General features: G+C 71.4%; 1 protein-coding gene across 1 annotated transcript in view; it reads left to right on the top strand.

Moving 5' to 3' along the window:
• Positions 1-8,735, top strand: part of BAHCC1 (BAH domain and coiled-coil containing 1) — a 45,937-nt gene extending 37,202 nt beyond the window's left edge. Inside the window, 12 exon segments of the mRNA XM_079798606.1 lie at positions 470-785; positions 875-1,137; positions 1,451-1,561; positions 1,635-1,779; positions 2,245-2,359; positions 2,448-2,523; positions 2,631-2,739; positions 3,297-3,422; positions 3,525-3,701; positions 3,805-4,979; positions 5,455-5,691; positions 6,410-8,735. Of these exon segments, the coding sequence (XP_079654732.1) occupies positions 470-785; positions 875-1,137; positions 1,451-1,561; positions 1,635-1,779; positions 2,245-2,359; positions 2,448-2,523; positions 2,631-2,739; positions 3,297-3,422; positions 3,525-3,701; positions 3,805-4,979; positions 5,455-5,691; positions 6,410-6,616 (3,057 nt within the window). The 3' untranslated portion in view covers positions 6,617-8,735.
• The last annotated feature ends 665 nt before the right edge of the window (positions 8,736-9,400 follow it).

The raw sequence follows: 9,400 nt of genomic DNA, 5'->3' as shown, positions 1-9,400 counted from the left end.
AAAGAGAGAGGAAGCAGGAAATCGGCCAGGGCAGGAGGAGCAAGGGGAAAAGGGCTGCCCCGGGCAGGGGACCCCCCAGTCGCAAGGCACGCGCCCCACTGCCAAAGCGTGAGAAAGGGAACCGGCCCTGGCCGGTGTGGCTCAGTGGATAGAGCGTCAGCCTGCAGACGAGGAGTCCTGGGTTCGATTCCAATCAAGGGCACGCACCTCAGTTGCAGGCTCCATCGCTGGCCCTGGTCAGGGCGCGTGCAGAAGGCAACCAGTTGATGTCTCTCTCACATCAATGTTTCTCTCTCTGTCTCTCCCCCACCTTCCACTCCCGGCCCCCCCCCAAAAAATGTTGGCTGTCACCATCCAATTTCAGTTTTAAAAAAAGGGAAACCGAGGCAGGGAAAGGAAGGTCAGGAAGGCATTGCCCTCCCACCCCTGTCCACACACCTCACCTCCCAGAGCAACCCCAGGATGACAGTGCCAGGCCTGCACTCACCGCCCCCAGGGTACACACACACACAAACACACACACACACACACACGAGTGATCAGCCCCCCACCACACCCCAATGGTGCTGCTCGGGCGCCCTCACCCGGACCCTCCCCCGCAGGCAGTGGCTCCGACATTGAGAGCTGCGAGGGCTTCCTGGGGACAGAAGTGCCCCCCAAAGAGCCGGGGCCGGCCCTGCACGCGGGGGCCACCGTGGCCGTGCTGGGGCCCTCGCCCTCCTCCGTGGTGAAGATGGAGGCCAACCAGAAGGCCAAGAAGAAGAAAGAGCGGCAGGGCTTGCTGGGTAACCAGGCGGCCAGGGCGGGCGTGGGGAGCCTGGCGGTGGGGGCCCCGCAGCCGGGCCCCTGGCAACAGCCCCCCTCCCTCCCGCAGGGGCCTGCCGCCTGTCCAGCCCCGAGAGCGAGGTCAAGATCAAGAGGCGGACGGCGAAGGCCGCGGTGGGCACCGCGCTGGAGCGGGCGCCGGGCCGCAGGCCCCCGGGAGCCCCCGGCAAGAAGAAGGCCAGGGCCACGCCCAGCAGGGACGCCCTCTTCGGCCCCACCCGGGCCTTCCCCTGCCCGGAGGGCGGCCCGCTGGCCAGCGAGCGCCTCAAGAGGGCCACACGCAAGAGCACCATGCTCCAGCCAGGGCTGCGGGTGAGCACGTGGGCACCCCCACAGCCAGCGGGCACCCCCACAGCCAGCGGGCACCCCCACAGCCAGCAGGCACCCCCACAGTTAGCAGGCGCCCCCACAGCCAGCGGGCAGCTGTACAGCCAGCGGGCACCCCCACAGTTAGCGGGCGCCCCAGCGTCCTGGGCCAGTGGGATCAGCGCCGGGTGGGAAAGGCTCCCGGGCCCGTACTCTCTGTCCCTGCTCGTGGGACCCTGTGCCGGGTCAGGCAGGTCACCCCCTGGGCAGCTGCGGGCAGGAGGCGGGGCCACGGTCACCACAGTCCCCTCCCCCCCAGCAGCGCAGGAACGGGGCCCTGCCCCTGGCCCTGTCTCCCCGCAACGCCAAGGCCGTCCTGGGGAAAGGCCGGAAGGCCGGCAGGAGGACCAGCAAGGCCGTCGGCAAACAGGTAGGTTTCCCGCCGGCGCCAGAGCGGGTGCCCGGACCCCACCTTCCCCGGGAGCTGACTTCTCCGCCCGCAGGGCAAGGGCCACGCCGTGAGCCGGCTGCTGCACAGCTTCTCCGTGGACGAGGACTTCGAGTTCGCCGACAGCAGCAGCTTCTCGGAGGACGAGGACGAGGAGGAGGCCAGTGGGCCCCTGAGCGCCGAGCAGAGTGCAGCCCTGGGTGAGGGCGGGCGGGGTCTGGGCCTCTGGGTGAGGGCGGGCGGGGGTCTGGGCCTCTGGGTGAGGGCGGGCGGGGTCTGGGCCTCTGGGTGAGGGCGGGCGGGGGTCTGGGCCTCTGGGTGAGGGCGGGCGGGGTCTGGGCCCCTGGGTGAGGGCAGGCGGGGGTCTGGGCCTCTGGGTGAGGGCGGGCGGGGGTCTGGGCCTCTGGGTGAGGGCGGGCGGGGTCTGGGCCCCTGGGTGAGGGCAGGCGGGGGTCTGGGCCTCTGGGTGAGGGCGGGCGGGGTCTGGGCCTCTGGGTGAGGGCGGGTGGGGGTCTGGGCCTCTGGGTGAGGGCGGGCGGGGTCTGGGCCTCTGGGTGAGGGCGGGCGGGGGTCTGGGCCTCTGGGTGAGGGCGGGCGGGGTCTGGGCCTCTGGGTGAGCGGCGGGCGGGGGCGGGGCCGGCTCTGACCCCTGACCCTGCCCCCAGCGCGCTCCTGCACCATCCACAAGGAGGACCTGCAGGACGGGCTGCCCGTGCTCATCCCCAAGGAGGACAGCCTGCTGTACGCCGGCAGCGTGCGGAGCCTGCAGCCGCCCGACATGTGAGGCCGGGGTGTGGGCCGGGGGGGACCCCGTGGCCTGGATGGTGGCTGTGGCCCGCAGGCCTGCCTAACGCCCCGCCCCCCTCAGCTACAGCATCGTCATCGAGGGCGAGAGAGGCAACCGGCAGAGGATCTACTCGCTGGAGCAGCTGCTGCAGGAGGCGGTGAGGGGACACCCGCCGGGGGGGGGGGGGCCTGGCTGCTCCCCGCACCCCCCGGCACCCCGAAGCCCACCCACCACTCACGCGTCCGGGCCCGGCTGTACCCCCAGGTTCTCGATGTCCGGCCGCAGTCCAGCCGGTTCCTCCCGCCCGGCACGAGGGTCTGCGCCTACTGGAGCCAGAAGTCCCGCTGCTTGTACCCAGGCAACGTGGTCCGAGGTGAGCCCAGCCGGGGCCCCGCCAGGCTGCCAGCCCCTCCCCTCGGGCAGAGCTGCAGGCAGGAGGCCCCCGGAGTGCCGGGGAGGGGACCCCACTTCCCAGGCCCAGAAGGGCCCGGAGAGCAGGCAATGGGACCAGGGAGGGGGGTTCTGGGGGACCAGGGCCTGCAGAGGGTGGGAGTGAGTCCTGGTCCCAGAGGTCGTGACCTGGCCACGTGGGCACAGCTCCCGGAGTGAACCCTGACCCCCCAGGTAGGGGATGTGGAGCCCAGGGCCTGATGGGTAGACGGCAGGTGGGCAGGTGCAGCAGGCCTGGGCCAGACGTGAACGTGCACACGGCGTGGGGAGGGGCTGGCCGGCAGGGGTGATGGATGGAGGTGATATTGCCGCTCGGGCTGCGGAGGCGGAGGGTGCTGCCAGCTGTCCTGGCCGCTCCAAGGTCAAGTGCGTTCAGGGAGCAGAATGGCCCCAGTGTCGTCGGTCAGGCGCCCGCCCGCCCGGGAGCCCACCCCCTGCTCCTCCGCCCCGGGCTGCCGCTCAGCCAGGCCTCGCCCCCAGGCAACTCCAGCGCCGAGGAGGAGGAGGAGGACCGGGACTCCGTGGTGGTGGAGTTTGACGACGGGGACACGGGCCACATCGCCGTCTCCAACATCAGGCTGCTGCCCCCGGACTTCAAGATCCAGTGTGAGCCGGCTGGGCCTCCCCCGGGTCCGGACAGGCTCCCCAGGTGGGGGAGGGGACGGTCCCCCGGCGGCACGGCCCTGAGGCCACGCGTCCGCTCCGCAGGCACGGAGCCCTCGCCGGCCCTGCTGGTGTCCAGTGGCTGCCGCAGGACCAAGAAGGCGTCCTGTGAGGCCCCCCCGCCCAGCGAGCCCGCCGCCCCCAGCCTGTCCCCCAAGGCGCATGAGGGCCCCGAACCCTCGAAGGCCCCCGGGAGGAAATCCGTCAGCAAAGACAGAGCTGGTATTTGGGGGGCTGCCCAGAACGCGGGGGCGGGGGACGCCCACGGGGGTGTGGGGACCCGACGGTGCCCCTGACTCCCCCTGCCCCCCACCGCCCCCCGCAGGCAAAGCGGAGCTCCTCACCTCGGGTGCCAAGGCCCCCACCGGGCCCCCGGACCACTTCCTGGGCCGCCGGGCCAGCCCGCTGCTGAGCTGGTCCACGGTGGCGCAGACCAAGCGGAAGGCGGTGGCCACGGCGGGGGGCAAGGGCCCGGGGCTGCTGCAGAACCTCTTCCAGATCAGCGGCAGCGCCAAGCGGCTGCGGGCCCGCGAGGCGCTGTTCCCGGTGCACAGCGTGGCCGCGCCCGTGTTCGGCAACGGCTTCCGCGCCGACTCCTTCAGCAGCCTGGCCAGCTCCTACGCGCCCTTTGTCGGCGGGGCCGGGCCGGGCCTGCCGGGGGGCGCCCACCGGCTGCTGCGGGCCAAGAGGGCCGAGCGGGGGGAGGCCGAGAAGGGCGGGCGGCGGCGGGCAGGCGGCGAGTTCCTGGTCAAGCTGGACCACGAGGGCGTGACCTCCCCCAAGAACAAGAACTGCAGAGCGGTGCTCGTGGGCGACAAGGACCTGGGCCCCAAGCTGGGGCGGCCCCTGCCCGGCGCCGGCTACGCGCACCCCGCCCTCGCGGGCAAGGACCGGAAGGGCCGGGCGCCCGTGCCCCCGCTGCCCATGGGGCTGGCGCTGCGCAAGTTCGCGGGCCAGACCGAGTACCCGCTGCCCTGCGACAGCGACTGCCACAGCTCCTACTCGGACGAGGACGAGGACGGGCCCGGGCTGGCGCCCAGCGTGCCCTCCCGCTTCCTGGCCCGCCTGTCCGTGTCCTCCTCGTCCTCCGGCTCGTCCACCTCCTCCTCCTCCGGCTCCCTGTCCACCTCCAGCCTCTGCTCCTCAGACGACGAGGGCTCCTCCTTCAGCTCGGACGACGAGGACCCGGCCCTGCTGCTGCAGACCTGCCTCACCCACCCCGTGCCCGCCCTCCTGGCCCAGCCCGAGGCCCTGCGCTCCAAGGGGGGCGGCCCGCACGCCCACGCCCAGCGCTGCTTCCTGTCCAGGGCCGCCGTGGCGGGCGGGGGCGCGGGGCCCAGCGGCGGCAAATCCAAGCTCAAGCGCAAGGAGCCCCTGAGCTTCTCCAAAGCCAAAGAGGGATCGCGGCGGCAGCGGCTGCCGTCCGTGGAAAACCGGCCAAAGATCTCCGCCTTCCTGCCGGCCCGGCAGCTCTGGAAGTGGTCGGGGAGCCCCACGCAGGTAGGTGGGCGCTGGGCGCGTCGGACCCCCTCGTCCTCCCCTTTCTCCTTCAATTCCAACTAAAAGGCGGGAAACGCGAGGGAAGAACCCAACACCCACCATGAACCCGAGGCGAGGCCCGCCGAGGCCACCCCCTCCCGGTCCTCGCCTTTGCCGGTTTAACCGTGGACGGGGCTGGCGGACGCCCTGTATTTGGCCATGGGGGTGGCCTTGAGCGCCTCTGCGCCCACGAGTTCTTTCTCACGAGCTGCGGCGGCCCCTGCGCTCAGACCCGTGTCCCTTTGGCGGCCGTCACCCCCGCGTGGACCCCCCGGGCCCGGGCTCCGGCTGCTGGGCTGCCCTGGCTCATCCGGGAAGGTGCCCACACCCCCACACCTGCACACAAGACAGGCCCCGTCCCCCCGACTCTCTCGCCTCTGTCTGTCTGTCCCGCCGCCTGCCTGGCCGGCCCTCACCGCGGCCTCGGTGCCCGCAGCGCCGCGGCATGAAGGGCAAGGCCCGGAAGCTGTTCTACAAGGCCATCGTGCGCGGCAAGGAGACGCTGCGGGTGGGGGACTGCGCCGTGTTCCTGTCGGCCGGCCGCCCCAACCTGCCCTACATCGGCCGCATCGAGAGCCTGTGGGAGTCCTGGGGCAGCAACATGGTGGTCAAGGTCAAGTGGTTCTACCACCCCGAGGAGACCAAGCTGGGCAAGCGGCACCGCGACGGGAAGGTGGGCTGGGTGCTGGGCCTGGGGGGCCCTGCGTGGGGGGGTGCGCTGGTGGGGGGCCCTGCCGGGTGGGGGGGGCCCTGCCGGGTGGGGGGGGCCCTGCGTGGGGGGGCCCTGCCGGGTGGGGGGGCCCTGCCGGGTGGGGTGGCCCTGCGTGGGGGGGTGCGCTGGTGGGGGCCCTGCCGGGTGGGGGGAGGCCCTGCCGGGTGGGGTGGCCCTGCGTGGGGGGGTGCGCTGGTGGGGGCCCTGGCAGGTGGGGGGGGGCCCTGCCGGGTGGGGGGGGCCCTGCGTGGGGGGGCCCTGCCGGGTGGGGGGGCCCTGCCGGGTGGGGTGGCCCTGCGTGGGGGGGTGCGCTGGTGGGGGCCCTGCCGGGTGGGGGGAGGCCCTGCCGGGTGGGGTGGCCCTGCGTGGGGGGGTGCGCTGGTGGGGGCCCTGGCAGGTGGGGGGGGGCCCTGCCGGGTGGGGGGGGGCCCTGCGTGGGGGGGCCCTGCCGGGTGGGGGGGCCCTGCCGGGTGGGGTGGCCCTGCGTGGGGGGGTGCGCTGGTGGGGGCCCTGCCGGGTGGGGGGAGGCCCTGCCGGGTGGGGTGGCCCTGCGTGGGGGGGTGCGCTGGTGGGGGCCCTGGCAGGTGGGGGGGGGCCCTGCCGGGTGGGGGGGGCCCTGCGTGGGGGGGCCCTGCCGGGTGGGGGGCCCAGGCCGGCCCTGACGCAGGTGCCCCCCCAGAACGCGCTGTACCAGTCCTGCCACGAGGACGAGAACGACGTGCAGACCATCTCCCACAAGTGCCAGGTCGTGGGGCGCGAGCAGTACGAGCAGATGACGCGGAGCCGCAAGTGCCAGGACCGGCGGGACCTCTACTACCTGGCGGGCACCTACGACCCCGCCACGGGGCGCCTGGTGACGGCCGAGGGCGTGCCCATCCTGTGCTGAGCCTGCGCCCGCCGGGGTGCCGCGTTCGGAGCGGGGGACTCGGACAGACGCCGCCGGCCGCCCCGCCGAGCGGGAGGTGGGGCGAGTGAACAGATATGCAAACCAGCGAGGCAGGATCCAGGCCTTTTGTTGCCCCGGAGAGAGTGCCGCCTCGGCACCCAGCCCCCCGCCCGCGGGCGCCGTGCCCGCCGGACCCCGTGCCCGCCGGCCCGCCCGGCCCTCTGCCTCCCCCGCCCCTCCCCGCGGCTCACGAGAGAGTAGAATCCAAGCCATATCTTCCCTAGTACCTCCGACTGTCCCACCAGGGAGAGAGAATCAGGTGTCTGTCTATTTATTTCTCTGTACATAGTGTGTTTCTGCGGGAAGTTTTATGAAAAAACACGCGGGACAGGACTTGTTTTCCCGCATGCGTGACGAGGATGTGCGTGTGCGTGCGTGTGTGCGGGTCTGTTCTGGGGTTTTCTTTGAAATGCACTGTCTCCTCAGCCTGGCTGTGTCCCGGCTGGGCGTCTGTGACCACGGGGGCGGGGGCCGGGCCGAGCTCGGGGGCGCCGTGTCAGATGGAGGCCACACGCGAGTTTATTTCACGTGACTCCATCTCCTGGGCAGAACGTGTTGGGGGGCCCCTCGGGAGGGGGTTCCTGGAGCGGAAGTACAGCCAAGCCCCCCCCCCCCCGCCCCCGTGTGGCCACAGACACGTGTATCTTACCTCTGTTTCAACGAAACAAAAATGAACAAATGTTTTCAAGTGTTGGATGAGACAGCGATGTTTTGATTTCAGTTCCTGAATATTCCAGTCATTTCTGATTCCTGCTGGCCGGCCTCTGCCTGGAGGAGGGAGACCAGCCCGCAGCCCTCGGGGTTCCGGGCCTTTCCGGAGCCGCTGGGCCGGGCCGATGGTGTGTGTGGGGGGGGGGGGGGCTGGGCGCTCACTCCAGGCCACACCGGTGGGCACCCCAGGCCTCAGCAACAGGCCAGCGCCCCTGGAACGGGTCACCGCGTCCCTGCTCCTGAGGCCGGCCTTGGCCCCAGGGCCTTGCCCTTGAGGTGCTCTGAGGGCCACGTGTCCCCACCAAGAGCCCCAGGAAAGCCCCCCAAGTTCGCCCTGGCTCCTCGGGAGGCACTCGTGTGTGACCCACAGACACAGCCCAGGTTCCCGGGAAACGGGGTGTTGGCGGGTGCCCGGCACCCCCACCCGGCCCCTCTGTCTTTCTGACCAGGAAACCCTGCGGCGGCCTGCAAGGCCCTCCTCGCCCTCCTCCCCCTCCTGGCGGCTCTGTGGGAAGCGCAGGGACCAGGAGGGGGTCCCCGCACCCCAGCTTACCTCCTGCACCCCGTTCCCCCTCGCCTCCCCACGAGTGCAATATTTCATTCCTGGTGGCCGTCTGCGTGGGTAGACGGCAGCCCAGAGTCCGAGCCCGCAGCGCAGGGCCAGGCACCCTGTCCTTGCTGACCGCCCCCTGCGGATGCCTGCCCCCCGCGCGCTCTCCGTCCCCCCGCCCCCCTCCCCCCGTCTGCGTGCGTGTGACGCCCCGCCCGGCGGGAGCCCGGCTGTTGTAAATGTGTAAACTAAGAGGGGTGGGTTTTTCAATGTAAACACTAAAAACAAACAAAAACAGAGGTTTTATGAGCAGCAGACTCTATGTAAATGCATTTTAGTATTGAATTTTTTATCGATAACTTGCTTAAGAATAAATATATGAACTATTGTTCCGGAATGGTCCGGAATCCTAACCGTGCCTCAGTGTCCCTGTGTGTCGCACGGGGATCCCCGGAGGCCCCAGAGGGCGGGGTCTCTGCAGACATGTCCCCGCCGTGCCAGGCCGGCTCCGGGTTAGCCGCTGGCCGGCACGAAGCCCCTCCGACGTGTGACCAGAACGGGCTTGCGGCGGCCTTGGCCTTCGAGACCCCCAGGACGAGGTCCCGCGCCTTACAGGTCTCACCCGAGTGAGACAGGTGTGCGGCCTGGCCTGTCCCATGTGGGCGGCGGGCGCCCTGGAGTGGAGGAGGGAGGTCAGCCCACAGGGGAAGGGAGGTCCCAGCATGCTGTGGCCTCAGGGACAGGTCGGGTGACACAGGTCAGTGCTGTCCCCTCGGGGGCCCGCGGGGAACCGCTCCTGCTGCCAGGTCTGGGGTTGAGTCCCCCCCCCCCCCCCCCCGGAGGCAGCGCCCGGAGAGGCCGAGGGCAAGGGCGGGGACGGCCCTGCCGCCGAGACCTGGTGGCTCTGGCGCGGGGCTCCCTGCTGTGGGCAGACTGACAGGGACAGCCAAGGGGCCCACGTACAACGGCCCCAGGTGGTCCAGGAGGGCTCCCTGGAGGAGGTGGCACCTGGCTGTCCTGGAGGAAATGGTGCAAGGAGGCGGAGGGCCGGCGAGGAACACCAGGCAGCCAGGGAGTACGGGGCCGACGCTGCAGCGGAGTGTGGCCGGGCCCGGTCGGAACCCATGGGCAGGGTGGGGTCGTGGGGCTGGCCTGCCTGCGGGACAGCAGGACGCACGGAGACTCAGGCGGGGTCGGCGGTCAGACTGAGACCCCTCGTTCTGCAGCCCCTGGGGAGGAACGGGCACCCAGAGAAAGGTCCTAAGCCCAAGGGCAGAGGCAGGGGCACAGGCTGGGGGGGGGGGGGGGGAGCAGCCAACAGGCCCGGGAAGGCGGGCAGGAAGGAGAACCGGAGGCAGGACAGCAGGTGGGGCGAGAGCAGGTTAGGTGCGTCCCCAGGATCCTTCCCACCAGCCCGGCCTCCTCCCTGCCCCTCCCTCCATCCAGCCCCTCCCTGCCCCCTT

Source organism: Cnephaeus nilssonii (genome assembly GCF_951640355.1).
Source record: "Cnephaeus nilssonii genome assembly, chromosome: 19".
NCBI lineage: Eukaryota > Metazoa > Chordata > Mammalia > Chiroptera > Vespertilionidae > Cnephaeus > Cnephaeus nilssonii.
Note: the sequence above shows the minus strand (reverse complement) of the source record. Positions and strands in the feature narration are given on the sequence as shown.